General features: G+C 36.4%; 1 protein-coding gene across 2 annotated transcripts in view; it reads left to right on the forward strand.

Annotated features, from left to right (window-relative positions):
- Nucleotides 1-22,160, forward strand: part of RNGTT (RNA guanylyltransferase and 5'-phosphatase) — a 338,317-nt gene that overhangs the window by 153,770 nt on the left and 162,387 nt on the right. Inside the window, exon 12 of one of the 2 annotated variants that reach the window (XM_008006573.3) lies at nt 10,439-10,507. The exons of the other annotated variant lie outside the window; for it this stretch is intronic. Coding sequence (XP_008004764.1) covers nt 10,439-10,507 — 69 coding nt within the window. The remainder of the gene's footprint in view (nt 1-10,438; nt 10,508-22,160) is intronic. 2 annotated transcript variants of the gene reach the window in all.

Below are 22,160 nucleotides of genomic sequence, written 5' to 3' on the forward strand. Positions count from 1 at the left end.
GCATCTAGGGTAATTTAAGTAGAACCACATTTCTGAAGAAAGGTTGACGGGGAGAAATTGTAGTTATGTCATCACATGTAAATGTTTTTACTGTCAAATTGAAATTAAGGTATTATTTAGGCATATTGGCCAAGGCTTATGTTGTTATTGGGTCCTCATATCCCTCACATCCCATTAGCATGTCCTAATGCTGGCTTGGTTTCTAGCATTGGAAGGCAGTCAGGAAATACCTATCTCATGAACACTGCATGCAATTGTATTTTTATTGGGATGTTAATTAACCAGTAAATTATCTATGAAAAACTTAGCTTAGTACTTCCTACATTAAAATACGAGTGCAACTCATGAATAAGTTTTACTTTGTATATAGAAAAGGAGAAAAAGAAACAGTAGCTTTTTTTTTGGATATAGTATCAGATACAAAAGAATATCAAAGTGAATTTAAAATTATATCTGATATTTAAATTATTAAATAAAACCTGACCTTTCAAGTCATGCTATTTTAAGCATATTGAGACTCTCTTTTTGGCTTTTTGGTAACTCCTCTTTTCATGGAGACTGTGCCTGACAGACTGTTCTCTCAAAGGCTGCCCATCATCATTGCTGAATACACTTCCCAATGTTTGGTTTGACTTATAACCTTGGCCTCTCAATGTCTTTGAAATTTTCATCTCAGCGACTTAATTTTGAAATTTGGAAATTCATTCCTACCTATTAGTCAGTATCCTATATTTTTAAATTTGGACATACTGCTTGGAGACAACTTCCATCTTTAAAAGCAGCTGGGACATTCCATTAGCTTCACCATCCAGTGAGCGATGGCTGTTCTGTCTTTAGTGAGGTCTGGTCTTAGTCTTACGAGGGAATAGGTTGCTTTTATTGTGTACACTGTCTCAGCCCACGTGGCTATTTTTTATTTCTGAGGTTATGAAATTCTTTACAGTTCTCCTTACTTTCTTAAGGTAGAAGTTGAGGTCATTGATTGTAACCTTTTTGCTTAAATTTTTTTTTTTTTTGGTAAAAATGGGTAAATTTTTTTTTTTTTTTTTTTTTTTTTTTTTTTTTTGCTTTTCTTAGGCAATATCTAATTCTGTTGCCCAGGTTGGAGTGTAGTGCTGCAATCAGGACTCATTGCAGCTGCAACCTCTGGGGCTCAGATGATCCTCCTGCCTCGGCCTCCTGAGTAGCTGCAACTTAGGTGCATGCCACCATGCCCGGCTACTTTTTAAATTTTTTGTAGAGACAAAGTCTCGCTATGTTGCCCAGGTTGGTCTCAATCTCCTGGCCTTAAGTGATCCTCCCACCACAGCCTCCCAAAGTGCTGGGATTACAGGTATGAGCCATTGTGCCTGATCATTGACTTTCTTTTTTAATTAGGTATTTCATGCAGCAAAATTTTCTGTAAAATGCTTTAGCTGCATCTCTCAAATATTAATCTACTCTGTTTTTGTTTTCATTCTGTTTATACTACTTTAAAATTTCCCTTTTAATTTCTTCTTTTATTCATGGGTTATTTAGAAGTGTGTTAATTTTCAAATATTGGGTGACTTTCCAAATATTGACATCTAATTTAATTCATTATGGTCAGAGAATATACTTTGAAATGTGTTGTATGCTTTTAGGAAAAAACCTTTTTTTCCTGGTTTGGGTGGAATATTTTATAAATGTCAGTTAGGTCAGGTTGTTTTATAGTGATTTAGTCTTACATATCCTCACTGGCTTTGTGTCTGCTTGTGTTTTGTAAGTCTTTTCAAGGTGTCTTTACTACTAGTGATTTTTTTTTTCTACTTGTCCAGCTGTTTGCTCAGAGAAGAGTGTTAAATTCTCTGTTATAATTGAGGATTTCCCCACTATTTTTCTTTTTCTTTTTTTTTTTTTTTGAGAGGAAATCTCGTTGTGTCGCCCAGGCTGGAGTGCAGTGGCCAGATCTCAGCTCTCTGCAAGCTCCGCCTCCCAGGTTTACGCCATTCTCCTGCCTCAGCCTCCCGAGTACCTGGGACTACAGGTGCCCGCCACCACGCCCGGCTAGTTTTTTGTGTTTTTTTAGTAGAGACGGGGTTTCACCGTGTTAGCCAAGATGGTCTCGATCTCCTGACCTCGTAATCCGCCCGTCTCGGCCTCCCAAAGTGCTGGGATTACAGGCTTGAACCACTGCGCCCGGCCTCCCCACTGTTTTTCTTACCTATTTTGTCAGTTTTATTTTGAAGCTTTTTTTTTTTCTTTTTCTTTTTTATTTTTTATTATACTCTAAGTTCTAGGGTACATGTGCACAACGTGCAGGTTTGCTACATATGTATACATGTGCCATGTTGGTGTGCTGCACCCATTAATTCGTCGTTTACATTAGGTATATCTCCTAATGCTATCCCTCCACCCTTCCCACTCCCCACAATAGGACCCGGTGTGTGATGTTCCCCTTCCTGTGTCCAAGTGATCTCATTGTTCAATTCCCACCTATGAGTGAGAACATGCGGTATTTGGTTTTCTGTTCTTGCAATAGTTTGCTGAGAATGATGGTTTCCAGCTGCATCCATGTCCCTACAAAGGACACGAACTCATGCTTTTTTATGGCTGCATAATATTCCATGTGTTAAGGCGTGTATACATTTAAGATTGTTACAGATTCTTGATGAATTGACCCCCTTTGTCAGTATGTATTGTTTTCATCTGTTGTAATTTCTCGTTCTGAAGTTCTCGTTGTCTTATATTAATATAGATGCTTCAGCTTTTTTTCCATTAGCACTGGATTTGACATCTTTTTCCATCCCTGTACTTTTTATCTAATGGACTCTTTATGTACAAAGTGGGCTGTTGTAGACACTATATATATAGTTGGTTTTTTTTTTTTTTTTTTGGTAGAGGGATCTCACTCTGTCACTCAGGCTGGAATTCACTGGCATGATCTGGGCTCACTGCAACCTCTGCTTCCAGGGCTTAAGTTATCCTCCCACCTCAGCGTCCCGAATAGCTGGGACTACAGGTGCACACCACCGTGGCCTGGCTTTGACTATGGTTTTGACTTTGCTTTTGACTATGATAAACCAACATTTTTTTGTGTATTTTTTGTAGAGATGGGATTTTGCCATGTTGCCTAGGCTGGTCTTGAACTCCTGAGCTCAAAATATCTGCCTGCCTCCGCCCCTCAAAGTGCTGGCATTACAGACATGAGCCACCACACCCAGCTGGTTCTTGATTTCTTAAAAAAATTTATTAATAATGACAATCTCTGCTGGTTGATTTTGTAATGTTGTGGTTTCTAGAAGAAATATCATTAGAATGAAAAAAAAATCAATCTCCTATAAATCTACCATCTTACTACTTGATTTACTACATGGCTTGCCCCATGTTTTCTCATTTTCTTTTTTCTTTTTGTCTTGCCATCATTTGGATTACTTGAGAATGTTCTTATTCCATGACATTTCCACTTTTTTGGCCTATTAGATATACATCTTTATGTATATTTTAGCAGTTGTTCTAAGGTTTATAGTATCTCTTTTCACAATTTACATTTAATTTTTTTTTTTTTTTTTTTTTTTTTTTGAGATGGAGTCTCACTCTGTCACCCAGGCTGGAGTGCAGTGGTGCGATCTTGGCTCACTGCAAGCTCTGCCTCCCGGGTTCACGCCATTCTCCTGCCTCAGCCTCCTGAGTAGCTGGGACTACAGGCGCCTGCCACCTCACCCGGCTAATTTTTTTTTTTTTTTTTTTTGTATTTTTAGTAGAGACAGGGTTTCACCGTGTTAGCCAGGATGGTCTCAATCTCCTGACCTCATGATTCACCTGTCTTGGCCTCCCAAAGTGCTGGGATTACAGACGTGAGCCACCACGCCTGGCCTAATTTACTTTTAAATAATAGTATGCCACTTCATAGTTGGGGTTCTTACCTCATTTCCTTTTATACATTTTGTTTTTACATATGTTATAAATCCTACAATACATTGTTAATATTTTTACTTTAATTAGTCAATTATATTGTAAGAAAAGAAAGAGGAACACAGATTTCTTATATTTATTCTAGTTTTTAACCATTCCAATGCCCTTCATTATTTCAGTTTAGATACAGATTCTTGTATCATAATCGTTCTACCTGAAAATTTTCTTTGAAAATTTCTTATGTTCTAGCTTGGTGGAAATATATTTTATCAGCTATTGTCTGTCTGAAAAAGAACTCTACTGTGCCTTTGTTATTGAAAGGTATTTTCATTTGCTGAAGATTTTTGGATTAACATTGTTTCTATTAATATTAGTATGTTAAAGGTGAGGTTTCATTGTCTCATGGCTGGTATAATTTCAGATAAGGAGTCTGCTGTTAATCTTATTTTTGTTCCTCTGCCTGTAATCTTTTTCCCCTTCTTGCTGGGTTTTGACTCTGATAAACCTACATGTTTTTTTTTTTTTTTTTTTCTTAAATCTTTCTTCCTGTCCTCTTGGAGTCCTTTGGGGTGTGTGTTTGTGTTTATGTGTTTAATTAGTTTTGTAGTAATTGGAGGTATTATTTCTCTTAGTTGATTTCTTTGCTTCCTTATATCTTTCTTTTCATTTTCACATTCCAGCCATGCAAGTGTTCTATCTTTGGCTGTAGTCTCCCAGCTCTTTGATTCTTAGCGCTGTTTCTTTTTTCCCTCTTTTTTCTTTATTTCAATTGGAAAAAGTACCACATACCTTTCTTCTTCAAGTTTAGTGACTTTTCTGTGTCCAGTCTATAGATAATCTCATTATCATTCCCACTGATTAACATTGTTTTCCTCTGATGTTGTGTGTCTTTATTTCTGCATTTTCAATTGTTTCATTTTTATTGTTTCCACCTCTGCTGAAACTCCGTGTCCGTTTATGCATGTTTTCCACTTTTTTTGTCTAGATCATTTAAAATATTATTTTTAAGTTCAGGGTACATGTGCAGGATGTGCAGGTTTGTTACATAAGTAAACATATGCCCAGGTGGTTTCCTGCACAGATCATGCCATCACCCAGGTATTAAGCCAGCATCTATTAGCTATTCTTCCTAATGCTCTACCTTTCCCCATGCCCCCAACAGGTGCCTGGTGTGTGTTGTTCACCCCCATGTGTCCATGTGTTCTCATCAGTCAACTCCCACTTATGAGGACATTCAATGTTTGTTTTTTCATTCCTGCATTAGTTTGCTGAGGATAATGGCTTCCAGCTCCATCCATGTCCCTGAAGGATATGATCTTGTTCCTTTTTATGGCTGTGTAGTATTCCATTGTGTATACGTACCGTATTTTCATTATCCAGTCTATCAATGATGGGCATTTAGGTGGATTCCATTACTTTGCTATTATAAATAGTGCTGCAATGAATTTACACATGCATATATCTTTATAATAGAATGATTTATATTCCTTTGGGTATATACCCAGTAATGGGATTGCTGGGTCAAATGATACTCCTGTCTTTAGGTCTCTGAGGAGTCATCACACTGTCTTCCACAATGGTTGAACTAATTTACACTCCTACTCACAGTGTAACAGTGTTCCTTTTTCAGGCCGGGTGCAGTGGCCCACACTTGTAGTCCCAGCACTTTAGGAGGCTGAGGCAGGCAGACCATGAGGTCAGGAGATTGAGACCATCCTGGCTAACATGGTGAAATCCTCTCTCTACTAAAAAGACAAAAATTAGCCAGGTGTGGTGGTCCATACCTGTAATCTAGCTATTCAGGAGGCTGAGGCAGGAGAATCCCTTGAACCTGGGAAGTGGAGGTTGCAATGAGCCGAGATCGTGCCACTGCACTCCAGCCGGGGCTACAGAGTGAGACTCCATCTCAAAAAAAGAAAAAGTGTGTTCCTTTTTCTAGACAACATCGCCAGCATCTGTTGTTTTTTGTAAATGTTATTTTTAAAGTCTTTGATAATTCCAAAATATAGGCCCTCTCTTTGCTTCTGTTGACTGCCTTATCTTTGAATATAGGTCATTTATTTTTCCTTTGTGTATGTGTGTGTGTGTGAGAGAGAGAATTTTTAAATTAGACATCTTTCTTGAATTTTTTTTTTCCTATATATACAAAAGAGACTGAGGTAAGTATCTTTATGCTTGGTAACAGGCATATTTCTTTTAGTTTGTTAATAGGCTTCATTTGTGGGTGGGGAGGGGTAGTGGTTGAATCAGCCTGTTCTATGTGTTGCTATATAATTATATCTTCAGTGCTCCAAAGAATTTATATTTTCTCAGCAGTTGGCTGCTGTTACTTGTATTTATTGTAATGCCTAGAGTATAAGAGTTTTCTCCTGGTGTTTCTGTTTCATGTGTAGCTTTCAGTAAGCTCTGCTCCCTTGTACCACAGAGTATTCTATTTTCATACTTCTAGTACTTTTCCCCATATGTAAACAACTATTTCTTGCCACTCAGTGCCAGGCTTGTGAAGACTGTGGAGTTTTCTTAGTTTTTCTTCTCTAGCCTTAGTATTAAACAGAACCTGAGCACCTGAATCACAGGCATGACTTTTCCTCAGTGGGTCTTCCCTCTCCCTCTTGCCAGTGAAGTTTTGCCTTGCATAGGGATATTTTGTCAGGAACAAGTCTTTCTGCTTTTTATCAATATAATATCATTGGTCCAAGCCTGCCTCCAGCTTCTTGTATAGCTGCATATGAATTTATTCCCAGGTAGTGTTTGCATCGTATTAAGAAGGGTTTGGAAAGCAGGAGTGTTTTAATGTCTGTGTACCACCGAGGTGGGGCATTCTCATGTGTCCTGCCCTGCCTGTGATCTTTCTTGTGAGGCCTGATAGAAGCCTGGGAAAAAGTTTGTATCTCTTGTGTTTGGGGCTTCCAGGAATTCTAAACTGTTCCACTCACCCAGACTTAGTTTTTAAGAATTGGCCAGAGGTTCAGTTGTTTTCTTTGTACTCACTTATGGCTGCCACTTCCTCTTCCTTTTCCCTACCAAAGAAGACATGAATTCATATACTTCATCCTCGTTTGGAGGGGCTGGGATTAGTTTATGTGGTTGCCTGCAGATGTCAGCTTTCTGATGGCCATAACAAAAGTTATGATTTGATAGATTATCTGCTTTTTTATTATCATCAATGTGGAAGCAGCATTCTCTTACTATTTTTCACATTGTAAATGAATGAGGAACTTTTTCTTAAACCAGGATTTTAAAGGTTTCTTCAAAGAGCAAAGCACTTTAAGATTATGAACATAGATCTATGGAATGAGTGAGGGGAAAAAGCATTTTCCTGACGTTAGTCAATCAGCACTTGTAGCTTAGGGTAACATCTGCAGTTATAGTCTCATGTATAATTTGAAGTATGCTGTAAATCAGAGACAGCAGCAGTGAAAGTAATGGAAACTGGCTAAATGACTTAAATGTTGGCTCTAATGATGAAGATACTGATATGTGGAAGATGGCCATAACAAGTTTGGATACATTTTTTTTTAAGAATTGTGAATAGACAAAAGGTGATATTTCTAATTTAATAAACACATTGCATATATGATCTCATATGAATATAAAAATCAGTTAATATAAAGTATACAATATTAATAACATTTTTAGATTTCATCTCTATTCTTAGAAAACCTTTTTTTCTTCAAGAATTTTACCTCTCTTCATATTCACTTTATTCATATAGTATATGCTATAATGCATTTAAAGTGTATAAAATTTTTGTTAAATATAGAAATGGGGTCTTGCTGTGTTGACCAGGTTGGTCTTGAACTCCTGGCGCCTCAAGCAGTTCCCTGGCTCAGCCTCCCAAAGTGCCAGAATTACAGGTGTGAGCCACTGTGTCTGGCCAAGTCTATAAAATTTAAGTGGCTATTGGAGGACCTATATATTTAGGAACTTGCAGAAATCTTTGGGGCATTTGTTTCAGAGAGTCATAAGACTTTATTTAGTTATCTCTTGATTTTTAAGTCTGATATAATCTGTTCTGAGTGATTTTACTTTCCTGTCTGAATTAAAGCTAGTTGCTTATGTCTGATGACCTCAGTTTCCTTTTCTGGCAAATTGAATAATAATTCAAAACTTGAGAATACACATCTCATGAGGAGTTATGTATTTTGAATGGTATGTTAGGTACCAAGCACAACACTTCATGGTAGGTCTTTGATACATGATAGGTGATATCATAAATGTTATGTGTCAAGTGAAGAAAAAAATATTGTCTAGAATAATGCAGAGAAGCTCCTATTTTGACCCATGATTTTTCAGTCCTTTAAATACTCTGATTTATAAAAAGAGTAGAATAAAAAATGAAATTACTTTCATTTCTGCGGCAGGCAGCATCATGTTATGTAGAGTCTTGCTAACTGGCTATTTTTTATTGTTACTTTATACTTTATATACAGGCATGGTCCATTACATGAATTTGAGAAGTTTGGTTGAAGAATGGAAACACCATCTTAACTTGCCATAAATGATGTACCTACAATATAAGTAGAGCAAATGAAAGATTGAAGGTTACATTTTTTTAATAACCTTTTTTTTAAAAAAAGAGATTATTGTGGTATTTGGTTTTTATTGCATCATTGCTCAGCAGAAATGCTATGAATTTAGCAAGTAACTTTTTTTTTTTTTTTTTTGAGATGGAGTTTCACACTGTTATCCAGGCTGGAGTACAGTGGCTCACTGCAACCTCCACCTCTCGGGTTCAGGTGATTCTCATGCCTCGGCCTTGTGAGTAGTAGCTGGGACTACAGGTGCGCGTCACCACACCGGCTAATTTTTGTATTTTTTAGTAGAGGTGGGGTTTCACCATATTGGACAGGCTGGTCTTGAACTCCTGACCTCGTGATCTGCCTGCCTTGGCCTCCCAAAGTACTGGGATTACAGCTGTGAGCCACCACGCCCAGCCAACTTTTTCATCCTTCAAAATTGAAACTCATTGAAGACTATCCCCTAAGCCTCTGGCAATTACTGATCTAATTTCTGTCTCGGTGTGAGAAAGGAACATTAAAATATTAAGGAAATATAGATATTTAAACTTAAATTTGAACTGCCCTCAGTTTAGAGAAATTATGGATTTTGAAGGATGAAATGGCAGAGAAGATGAAGTCACAGTTTGGGAGGAGAATCAGAGATTTTTATTCCAAGTGAAATATGTACTTGAAGTTTTGGTTGTTGCTTTTGGAAAGCAAATCTTGTAAGCTTAAGCGTAGTACTTTCAAGAGTGTGTGATTGTGACAAAAGGGATGTATAACACATAGCATATCCAAAAATTTAGGAGACATATTTGAATCCTAGAACTCTCCTTAATTTTCTGTTAATTGGCCAGATTCTAGATAACCTGGTGTGTGGGAGGGACCTGGTGGGAAGTAATTGATTCGTGGGTGCTGTTTTCCCCCATACTGTTCTCATGATGGTGAGTTCTCATGAGATCTGATGCTTTTATAAGGGGTTTCCTGCTTGACACTCATTCTCTTGCCTGCTGCCATGTAAGACATGCCTTTGCTCCTCCTTCACCTTCTGCCATGACTGTGAGGCCACCCCAGCTATGTGGAACAGCAAGTCCATTAAACCTCTTTTTCTTTATAAATTACCCAGTCTCGAGTATGTCTTTATTAGCAAGCGTGAAAATGAATTGATACACCTGGCTCTGTGAAAGTATGTTTTGTTCTCTTCTCCGACATGCAAAAATTTGTGTTTCAGGCCTCCATCAGTGATATACATGTTAAGTTCTTCAAAATAATAAAAATCTGTGAAAGAGATGCGTTAAAACACGTAGTAAGTCAGAATTAATTAGAGGGTATAGGGTCTATAACTCTGTTGATACGGCATTGAAAAAACTGTTAATTGTATTTTTTACTGTGTATTCTTTGCAATGAAATTCTCTGCTTGGAAAAATGTAGAAAAGACACACAAAAAAACCCAAAGTAAGATTAAAATCATTTTCTAAGGGTTCTTGGAAAACACAATGTATTTCTGGATTATAATCTCCATGTTTCAGCTGGTTTGTGGTTACAAATTTTTGCCCCCAAGCAAGTGTCTTTGTAGCTTTGGGCTATAATCTTCATGTTTGAGCTAGTTTGTAGTTACAGATTTTTGCTTCTGATTTTTTTTGTGTGTTTATTTTTTATTCCTTTTATCTATTACTTTCCAGAGTTTCTACTTTCACTTTGTTTTTGCTTCTGTGTCTTTCTTCCTTTTGTGCTGGCTTAGGAATAGATTTAAAAATATGTTTTCAATGCTTTATTCATTATTTTGGCTGTTGTACTTAGGACTATTTAGAATATCTAGCCTGGCAAGGAATGGAAATTTTCATGTGTGTGCGCGTGTGTGTGTGTGTGTGTGTGTGTGTGTGTGTGTATTCAGATCTTAGAATGTATTAACCTAGATTCCTTTAGACCTATCCCTTTGTCTTATTTTGTTTTTCAGTTCTTATAACTTATATATTACATTTTTATAAAGCCTAGCGAGACATTTAAATACTTTTAAAGTGATTATTATATTTTTAAAGAATACATGTGTATTTATTTTATAGCTACTTGAAGGAAATTTTGCCAAAGAAGTGAGCCATGAAATGGATGGACTTATTTTTCAGCCTACTGGAGTAAGTTCATTTGTCTGTGTGTGTGTGTGCATTTGTCTGTGTGTTTGTGTGTGTGTGTGTGTACCCACAGATATACATATATATACACATACACATATATGTCTCAGACTTATTTACTTAGAATTGATTACTGCTGTGATTGCTACTTTTCCTTAAAATAAATTGCTCATTATGAAAGATTTTATTTATATCTAAATACATGTACTACTAAAATAAGCACCTGTTTTTCACTCAGCTTATGAAATAAGCAGTGTTGGTCATTACATGTCAAAGAAACCAGTCTTTTAATATAACTAGTTATTAAAAAATAATTATCTACCAATAACATTATATACATGTTTATTTCCTTTTGTAACTTGGTATACTTTTATGTATTAATCTCTCTAAAACTTCATTTTGCTGTAGTTTACTGTAGAGTAAAATTCAAACAGTTGTCACTACTTGACAAAAAATACAACTTTTGAATATCTTTCCCATGTTAACTTTTTGAAATGCACTGAAGAACTTTTACCAATTTAATGGTCAAATCATATATTTGAAGTAAGTTGTATTTTACTCTATAGCAGGTTTTGTCAACCGCAACCACTGATGTGTTGGGCCAAATAATTCTTTGCTATGGGAGCTGTCTTGTGCATGGTAGGATGTTTAGCAGCATCTGTGGTCTCTATTCACTAGATGCCAGGAGTATAGATGCCAGGAGCACCCCTTTTACCATTTGTGACAAGCAAAAATATAGTCTGACATTGCCCAGTTTCCTCAGAGAACATAATTGCCCCTACTTGATAACCCATGTTCTGTAGGGCAGTGATTTTCAAAATGTGGCCTATAGAGGAGGATTAGCACCATCCAGGAAGTTTCACAGATGCAGCTCAGCCCCACACCTGTTGAGTAGAAACTCTGGGGATGGAGTTTAGCAGTTTGTGGGGTTTTTGTTTTTTTTTGAGACGGTGTCTCGCACTCTCGCCCAGGCTGGAGTGCAGTGGCGCCATCTCAGCTCACTGCAAGCTCCACCTCCGGGGTTCACGCCATTCTCCTGCCTCAGCTTCCTGAGTAGCTAGGACTACAGGCGCCAGCCACCATGCCTGGCTAATATTCTATATTTTTAGTAGAGATGGGATTTCACCATGTTAGCCAGGATGGTCTCAATCTCCTGACCTTGTGATCCGCCCACCTCAGCCTCCCAAAGTGCTGGGAGACAGGCGTGAGCCACCGCGCCTGGCAGCAGTTTGTGTTTTGACAGGTTCTCCAAGTGATTCTAATGCATGTTCAAGTATGAGAACTACTTTATAGGAAAGAGTTTATTTCTTGTGCAACCACCTCATCACGTGGTGCTTTTTTTCTTCACCAACTCTTCTTTTAGTAATTAGAGTATAAGCTAGTTGAGAATTTATATATGGAGACATCAGACTGGGTGCCTGGGGTAAAAGAAAGGGAACAAATAATTTGAACACAGTTAAATACTGTACAGGTTGAATATCTCTAATCCAAAGACTGATATGCTATAACATTTACAACGTTCTGGGCACCAGCATGATGCTCAAAGAAATGCTTGTTGGAGCCTTTTGGATTTTTGGATTAGGGTTGCTCAACTGGTAAGTATATATAATGCAGATGTTCCCAAATCTGAAAAAAATCAGAATCCAAACCACTTCTGGTCCCAAGCATGTCAGAGAAGGGATATTCAACCTATGCATGTAAAGCATTATATAGCAGAGATATAATAAATCTCTGCTAAAATGCAAATTTGAAGACAATGTGATATGTGATTGGCATCTGTCTGTCTTCTAGCCCCCCTTGCCAAACAGAAAATAGAAAAATCTTATCTTCTGTGTTTGAGGGAGGAGGAGATGGAGGAACACTAGAGGTTAGGGATGGAAATGGAAGAAAATACTATTTTAGGAAAAATAAAGTTGAATCTTTTAGTTCTAACACATTCCAGTCTCCCTAGATGGAAAGAAGCAAAGTCTAAATATAACAATGAATTCAGAAAATTTCAGTGTGTGAAACTCATGATTCAGATCTGTGCATGTATGGCATAGGTAGGAAAAATGGCCTGACAAATAAGTGAGTCTCTTTCTTGGATGTCTAGTATAGGCAGTTGATTTGTCAGTCTGTTCCCTTTCTAGTAACCATACTTTTTTTTTTTTTTTCTTTGAGATGAAGTTTTGCTCTTGTTGCCCAAGCTGAAATGCAATGGCACAATCTTGGCTCACTGCAACCTCCGCCTTCTGGGCTCAAGGGTTTCTCCTGCTTCAGCCTCCTGAGTAGCTGGGATTGCAGGCACGCACCACCATGCTGAGCTAATTTTTTGTATTTTTAGTATGAATGGTGTTTCACCACGTTAGCCAGGCTGGTCTTGAACTCCTGATCTCAGGTGATCCGCCTACCTTGGCCTACCAAAATACTGGGATTACAGGTGTGAGCCACCGTGCCCGGCTGTGACCACACTTTTTATTACAATGACTTTGTAATTGATATCTGGTATTAAGTCAAGTCTTCCTGTTTGCCAGCATTACCTTAAATATTTGTAGACAATTGGTTTAACATGAAAGTTTCAGAATCAATTTGTCATGTTACCCAGAAATTTTTGCTAGGAGTTTAATTGGAACGTCTTTGAATTTAGATTAATGCGGAGAAAATTGATGTGTTTGCAGTGCTAAATCACTTTCTCAGTGAATGCTGTGGCTTTTCTTCAGGTCTTTTTCTGTTCTGTAATTGAGTTTAAGTTTTTTATTATTGTTATGGTAACTTCTAAATATTTGTCATTTTCTGCTTTTGTAGTAAATCGTGTCTGTTTTTTTTTTAATGCTACTTCTAGTACACCGCCTAGATTTTTGATTTATTTTGATTCAACAATCCTGTTAAATTCTGTTAGTTCTCATCATTGTCTAATTTTACACATTGACCAGGACCTCTAGTACTGAATTAAGTATTAGTTCTAGTTAGATGGGGGAGAAGACATTTATACCTTCCTCTCAACCTCAAAGAGAATGTAACTAAATTTTCTCCATTAAGTATGTTTGTGGTAGATTTCTGTTAGGTATCCTTTATTGTGTTAAGAAATTTCTGAGTCTGTTCTTCCAGTAATTCTAAAAATCATAAATAGGTTTTGGGCTTTAACACCTTTTAAGGCATTAATTTTAAGGCAGTAATGCCTCTTTGGTATCTATTAAGATTATCATGTCATTTTCTTTTTTACACCATTTATGTGGTAAATTATACTGATTTTTCTCATGTTGACCCATCTTCGCATTCCTGGGATAAATGCTACTTGATCATGATATATGTAGTTTTTTAAGCACACCTTTGGATTTAGGTATAATTGCTTCTTGAGGATTTCTGCCACCTTATTTCTTACAGTTCATTTCTCTCTGTCTCTCTCTCTCTCTCTTTTTTTTTTTTTTTTTTTGAGACAGGGTCTCACTTTGTCACCCAGGCTGGTGTGCAGTGGCACAAACATGGCTTACTGCAGCCTTGACCTCCTGGGCTCAAGCAATCCTCTCACCTGAGGTTCCCAAGTAGCTGGGACTGTAGGCGCGCACGACCACGCCTTGCTGATTTGTGTATTTTTCGTAGATACGGGATTTTGCCTTGTTGCCGAGGCTGGTCTAAAGCTCCTGAGCTCAAGCAATCTGCCTGCCTCAGCCTCCCAAAGTGCTGGGATTACAGGTATGAGCCACTGTACCTGGCCTATTTTTGTTTTTTGTATATTCAAAATAATGAAGGTAATTTTTTTATTGTTGAAAAAATTATGTAAGTTGCACACAATCCGTGGTAATGCTTATCCATGATTTTAAAATATCAATTGTATGAGTGATTTGTACTGAAAAATAGAACAGTCTCTTACCTTTTTCTGCACCCTAAGTACTACTCCTAGGAGGTAATTATTTTCCTCTTTTTGTTTTGCTTTTTCTTCTACAGTTCCACACAGTCTATGCTGTTCTTTTTTGGTTTTGTATTTTATACATGATCTGCTTACTTTGTACTATGGAGGAATAGGATTGAGCCCTCTAATTCCACTAACCCCCTCCACTCCCCTTTCTCCTTCCGTCATCCTATTGTAATTATATCACATGTTTGGTCAAATTAATATTCAATTTTTATATTTTTATGACGACATAAATATTGTTCCTAAGTCAAATAGTATACAATTATATTTTATTTTTTAGAAAAGTCTTGTCACCTAGCATTAGGAATATTTTTGGTTATTATAATTATTACTTCTTTCTTTAAACTCTCCAAAAGAACTATTTGATTTTGTTCAATGCAGTCAAATATATAAGGTCTATTTTTCATTTGAAGGCATTCTTTCCGAAGCCTTCCATTCTTTAGTCCTGCTGCATAGCCTTTTCTTCTTAGAGTTTCTTTTCACTATTTCATCCAGGAAATCCCTTTTACCTTTCTTCTCTGATAGATTTCCCTACTTTTTCAACTTTATCTTTCCTGCTTCTTTGATTCGAGTGATCTTGAAAACGTAATGCTGTACAAACTGGTCGTTATACTTATGGAGCTTTTGTTTCAGCTGTAAACTGATATGTTGTTCTCAGTGGTCTGTAATCTGTTCTACAATTTTATGGCTCTGACTTAGCCCCAAATTGTTTATTGTGTTTGTGTAGTTCTGTGCAACTTGGTATAATCTTGATTATCTCGTAATAAATCAAGCCTCACTGTTTGCCAGGACGTTCTTAAATATTTGCAGACATTTTGTTTAACATGTAAGTTTCAGAATCTGTGTTTCATATTACCCAGCAATTTGTTTTAGAAGTTTAATTGGAATGGCTTTGAATTTAGATTAATTTGGAGAAAATTAATGTGTTTGCAATGTTAAATGATCTTCTCACATATGCTAGAGAGTTAGGGAAAAAGTACAGTAAACTGTAGCTCAGGACTACTTGTCTAAATGTCAGAAATTTCCAGAAGTTTTAGATCTACTCTTAGTTTACATATTCAGTTTTGTGTTTTTAAAAACTTTACCTCATAAGTCATAACTGATAGCAATATTAGACAATAGAACTAGAAAGAAGAGAGTAACTTTACTCAAATTCTCTATTTGTAATAAGCCTCCTAAGACACTGGCTTTCTTGGCCTCTTCCAGCTTTTGGATGGCTGTCTTTATACTTGTCTTCTAAGGTAGTTCTATCCCCCTTTTTTTCTCTTCATAGAGAAAAGTGTATGGCTATAGGTGTTTTGGTTATATCAACCTTTAACCCATGCCTTTTATTTTGCTTCTAGTACTCTATTTCTTCATTCATACTATACATTTCCGCTAGGGACAACCAATCTTCAAACAGTCACTGAAGTCTGTTAAGTGGCTCATCACTTTGTCTTTTTGGATTATCCTTGCTATTTATTCCTTATTTTAAAAAGATCATGTCAGATTTGGCTCAAATTGTTTTATATTCAACCTATTTCAGTAGCTTCTTCACTGCTCTTTGTATCTGTATTATCTTACCAGTCTACTCTTGTTTTTTGACCTAGTAAAATTATATTCTGGAAGAAAGCCTAATATGGGGAGACTGATACTGGCTGATAGAAATATAACGTGTAACACAAATATGATCTACATATAGACTTTAAATGTTTCTAGTTGCCACATTAAGAAAAAAAGAAAGTGGTGAAATTAATTTTAATAATATATTTTAGTTAAACCACTATGTCAAAAGTATTATCATTTCAACATTTACTCAGTATAAAAACAATTATTATTTTTGTACTAAGTATTTGAAATCCATTGGGAATTTTACACTTGCAGCACATCTTGGACTTGCCACTGTTCAAGTGCTTTGGCCATGTGTGTAGTAGACAGTGCAGGTATGGATATATTGATTTATTGTTTCCCATTTCTTGTATGTGCTCATGGCATTTGTAGGTGATTCATTTGTGATCTTCAGTTGAATTGTAATTCTCTGTGTAATGATAGATTTTATACCCTAAAATACTACCATTAGACTAACGGTGTGGCTTAAAAACACCTCTCTTCAACACTATCAACATAGAGGGCTGAAGGCAGTAAATGCACAAAAAAGGTAGTTACTAGGTTTCTTTCATATTACCTTAGTCACGAATATTTAATCTTAAACCTCTTTAAACAAAATTGACACATACATATATGCATTAAATATTCCTCTATCATCACTTTTAGAGCAACTTGGTCAGAAGTGACACACCTTTGTCTAGAATTAGATCTTTCCTTCCATGATAGTCTAGGTCCTGATCATCCTGATCATCAACCTTTACCTTCTACTTCTCTGACATGGAGATTTTTCAGTTCTCTGGTAGCAGCTGATCTCATTCTGAGACCACCAGTTCAAGAGAGAGGAGATCTTAGATTCCTGTGCACACACTGTGTCTTCATTGCTCTCCATTCCATAGGATTTGTGGGAGATTGGTTTGCTTTCATGAAGCTGAAAGCAATGTCTTTTTCTATCTTTCCTCTTGAAAAATTGTTACTAATTGTCAAATTGCTTCAGAACTAAAACTGATTGCTTGAATGATTATTCTCAAAGCAGAAATGATTCTCTTTAAAGATGCCTTGCTGTTTCTAGCTACCCCTCACAAGCTATCTTTTGGTTATTTTTTTGCCTCAAAAAATCTATGGACTGTGGTTATGTTTTTACCTCACAAAATAATCTGAGGTTATTAGTCCTTTCCTTCCTTATTTCTTTTTAAACCTCCATTGTTTAGCCCAGTATATCTTAGAAACTGTTTGTTAAAGGAATGAAAATGCATCTTTGTGTTTTCCCCAGTCTTTCAGATTTGACTAGTTTTATATGTTACCAATGTAGGTAAATACCTTTTAAATTTATAGCTATTTTATCTTCCTTGCTGCATAGGAATATGTATAATCTAATTTATGCTGTTACCTTTTTTTCCTTTCAAGAAACTTATCAGTGGCTTTCTTGAAATTCCCACTTTTCTTTGCAGAGTCCAGAATCCAAACACCATTCTTTCCTAAAACAATAACATGAGCTTTGTCCTCTGCATATTCTCTTCAGAGACTTCCCAGTGGGTTAGGAGTGGTCCTGGTTAAACAAACAAACCGACAGACAGACACCACTGAATATCTTTTTGATTCTCCAGGTTTTCATCTGTAAAATGTAGAGGCTGTAAGAGCTTAGCTTTGAAATTCTGTTATGGTCATATGATGATCAATGCAAATGATATAAATCAGTACTTAAAAATTCCTTCTTTCTGCTAATACCTATAATAAACTCTTTTATTTTAGTTTCCAAAAAATGATTTGTCTTTTAAATGGCAAGTGAGACAATTAAAATAAACTAGACTTCTTATGAAGTTTGATAGTATGACTATTACATGACTGTATTCATATTAATTTTTTTCTCCTGCCATCATTTCTTTTTTTGGTGGGCGAGACAGAGTCCTTCTCTGTCACCCAGGCTAGAATGCAGTGGTGCAATCTTGGCTCACTGCAACCCCTGGTTCCCAGGTTCAAGCGATTCTTTAGTAGAGATGGCATTTTACCATGTAGGCCAAGCTAGTCTCGAACTCCTGGCCTCAAGCGATTCGCCCACCTCGGCCTCCCAAAGTGCTGGGATTACAGGCATGAGCTACCATGCCTGGCCATCCTGCCATCATTTCAATAGACTTTTCACTTTTTTATCTTTTATCTCCTATGTTGTTAAGATATAAAATATATAGAATGTCTCTGAAAGGGTCACATTTTGTTCATCAGTGGACATTGTCAGCTTCTTCCAAATACGTTAATTTATTTTTATTAAAACAGATTTATTTTATTTATAACAGATTCTAGATTAGTTTACATTTATAACTTATTTCAGAAAACATGTTTCACAACTACCTATTTTGGTAACAGTTTAATTGATGGCATAGCACTATGCTACTTATACTAGTTATAAGTATCTAGTTCATCATTTTTATTTTCCATGAAGTTTTAATGATTTCAGTCTTTGTTTTTTAATGTTTTATTTCTGATTATAATTTCTCATGATAATTTTCTATCTAGTTTTTTTATTTCTTAAAAGCACATGTTACCAACTTTAAATCTCCTAGTTTTTATCACTAATATATACCTTTCATCATATTTTTGGTGTGCTCTTTAATTGGATGGTTAATTGCTAAAACGGCATCTGGCTGTAAGAAGGATGTAGTAGATAATCACATGTCTACCCATCCTAGTTAATTCAGTGGTTATTTTACATTCCTACTATATTTTTGGTAAATATTCTAAAGGGTATTCTAAGTATAAATATATATTAACTATGCCATCCAGAATAGGCTCCAGTTTCACATAAATCCATTCAGGGTAGCAGGAGGCAATTTGCTCTCTCAAATGCAAAATTTCATTATATTGAATTGTGTAGCCTTTGTTATTTTTTCCTAATTTTGGTTTTGTAAGGTCAACCTCAGATTATCCTGCAAAAGCTGATTTTTTGCTATTTTTAGTTTATCCTCAGTTTAGGCCACCATCACAAGATTGGTCTTATGAATTCCACTTTCTGACTTTTGATTTGCCAAAGCCCCAGATTAAACCTGTACTTAGCTCTTATGCAGAGATTTATGACTTTTCTACCACTTTAAAAAAATGGAAATATGTTTCTATTAAAGTTGAATGACATCAGACACTATATGATATTCTGCTAAAGAAAGCAGACTTTAAGGCACATTTTTCTAATAATTCTTACTCATAAATTCTCCTTATGACTTTAAAGAAAGAATACTTAAGATTTTTCTCCCTTCTTTTATGCTTATACATTGTCATCAATTTCCTTTTCACCTGGTGAAATAGCCTTTTTCTGATTGTTGTTTGTATATTCAAAGGAAATACCTAAATTTTCCTTTTCACCTGCACTAGGTCTTATTTGTAAGGAAGTAAGAAGAGAGTTGATTATAGACAGGTATGGCTTCTAGTGGTGAGAGGAGACATGATTTTAGGTGGTCCAGGGACAGGGCATCAGATGACATTGCATCATACAATGAGAAATGTAGTCCCATTCTTGTTTTTATTCAGTCTTTCAGATTATAAGGAGAAAGTCTATTTCTAGTTTTTAGTATCTAAGACTTGCTGATCTTTCCTTTTCAACAGAGTGTGGACCCACTTTTAGACTATTCAATAGGCAACATATCTACTAGAATTTAGTATCATTGATTAATTTCTATGTTTTCTAATTTTAGGACTACTGGTTATTTAGGGTAAGCAATACCATTTTCTAGTATAGTATAAATGGTATACCATTTATTATAAAATTTGTTTAAAATATTTTTTAGATTTTAGAGTGAACTAATTTAAAGAAAAATATAATAATAGTAGTGGTATTTTGATGTGACAGAAATCCTAAGGGTGGTAAATGCGAAGTTGAAATTTAGAAAACATGATGATACTAGCTAGTTACTATATTAGTTTCCTATGACTACTTTGACACATTACCACAAACTTGATGGCTTAAAACAACATGGATTTATTCCCTTACAGATCTGGAGATCCCAGCACTTTGGGAGGCCAAGGTGGGTGGATCACTTGAGCCCAGGAGTTTGAAATAAGCCTGGGCAACATGGTGAGACCCCATTTCTATAAAGAATGAAAAAATTAGCCAGGCATGGTGGCACACATCTGTAGTATTTGGGAGGCTGAGGTAGGAGGATTGCTTGAGCCTGGGAGGTCAAGGCTGTAGTGAACTATGATGGTGGCACTGCACTCAGACCTGGTGACAATTGTTCTAAAAAAAAATTGAAAAAAAAAAAGATACTTGTGATTGCATTTAGGGTTCATCTGGGTAATTCAGAATAATCTCCCCTGCCCTTGAATGACCTTAATTTAATCACACCACCAAAATCTCTTTTGCCATATAATGTAACACATTCCTGATATCTCTAGGTGGCCATTTTTCAGCCCACCAAAGTTATAGCTTAATAAGACGTTTCCGACGGATAGCTGTAGACCTTAATACCCAGTGTAATTTCTGATTCTGTCTTTGTAAGATTTGTAAATTACTTTTCTTCCTTAGACTTCCTATTAAGAGCAAGTTCTAAATGAGAAGTTTAGGACCCTTAATCAGGCCAAGAACTTTTTAAGTAAAATTTGCCAACATTTCAAAATTTTTCTTTTAGAGAAGTCTGAAACTTTTTGATGAACTCAGCTTTAATAATTAAGTGCAGGGCAAGTAATGCATTGTTATGACAAAAGTAATATAGTATATTAGAGGTAATCTGCATTTAAAAAATAATGTTAAAATGTGTATAAACTTTTCTTTTATTTTTAAATTGGAGGATATACAAATTTTATAATGTGTAGTTATTTTCCCTGAAATTCTTTTACCAGTCTCGAGGTCAATTCTTCAGTCTCTTGCCTGCTGTTACTATTCTTGGAGTAGAGAAGGTAAAGGGGCTAGGGTCCACTCTTGGGTAAACTTTCACTTACCCTTGCAGTTTCATTTTTTCTCTTCTGTTTTGAATCTTCTCCACTGTAGCTCTGTCCTTCAGCTTTTTCACAGGATAAACATATCTCCTGCCTTTTGCCCGCAGTAGAGGAGAGAAGCTAGAGGTTTAGTGGTCTTTCTATAGACTTTCCCTGGTCTCCTTGTTTTTTGTCCTATGGCTTACCTTTATCCCCTGGCAGCCGTGTAGGTTACCTGTTACTTCTATGACTCAATCCTTTCTGGGGACTGCACCATGCAGCAGGAATGACTTGCATTGACATCCTTCTTCGCATGTACTTAGTATTTGGTTTTCTTTGCTCTATGCTCTGTTAACTTCTGTACTTTCTGTCTTTCAAAATTACATTGCTATGTTGTTTTTTTTTTTCTGCTATTGTTGGTCTTATATTTTTGTTTTCCCTTTCTGTTGATACCTCTTTTTTCTGTAACTCTCACCTTTAGTGAGGCTTTATATCAAAGTGGGCATAAATACATGTTTAGTCTATCATTTATCATAAAATCTTTGAAACTTCTTACAGTGTGGTGTTGCATCTGTTGGTTCCTATTAGCCAACAATTCAAGTAAATCAAGAAAGGGATAGCTGAGTGATCAGCCTAGTGATCTGAAAGGGTGAGTGTATATAAAGTAGAGAACAAGTCCTGATGAAGCACAGGCAAAGCCTGTTATCCATCCTCTGGTACCACAGAAATATTCCAAAGGCAAATAAATGGCAACGGATGATGAGGATTACTAGTGCATCTACTTGTGAAAAAACTCCTTGGTCCAACTGTGTTTGGTGCTAGTTACTTAAAACTTAGCAAGAAGTTTATTCTACTCTGTTACATTCATTATAATGAGTGAATTGAGGTTGAATAAAGGGTAGAAGATGTTAGTACTGTTGAAAAAGGAAGATATGTCTGTAGATATCTATAGATACCTACATATTTGAGACAGAGTCCTGCTTTGTCGCCCAGGCTGGAGTGCAGTGGCGCGATCTCGGCTCACTGCAATCTCCTTCTCCCGGGTTCAAGCAATTCTCCTGCCTCAGTCTCCCGAGTAGCTGGGACTACAGGCTTGTCCCACCACGCCTGGCTTATTTATTTATTTATTTATTTATTTATTTATTTATGAGATGGAGTCTTGCTCTGTCACCCAGACTGTAGTGCAGTGTCACAATCTCGGCTCACTGCAACCTCCGCCTCCCGGGTTCAAGTGATTCTCCTGCCTCGGCCTCCTGTGTAGCTGGGACTACAGGCACACCC

Source organism: Chlorocebus sabaeus, chromosome 13 (assembly GCF_047675955.1).
Source record: "Chlorocebus sabaeus isolate Y175 chromosome 13, mChlSab1.0.hap1, whole genome shotgun sequence".
Lineage (NCBI taxonomy): Eukaryota > Metazoa > Chordata > Mammalia > Primates > Cercopithecidae > Chlorocebus > Chlorocebus sabaeus.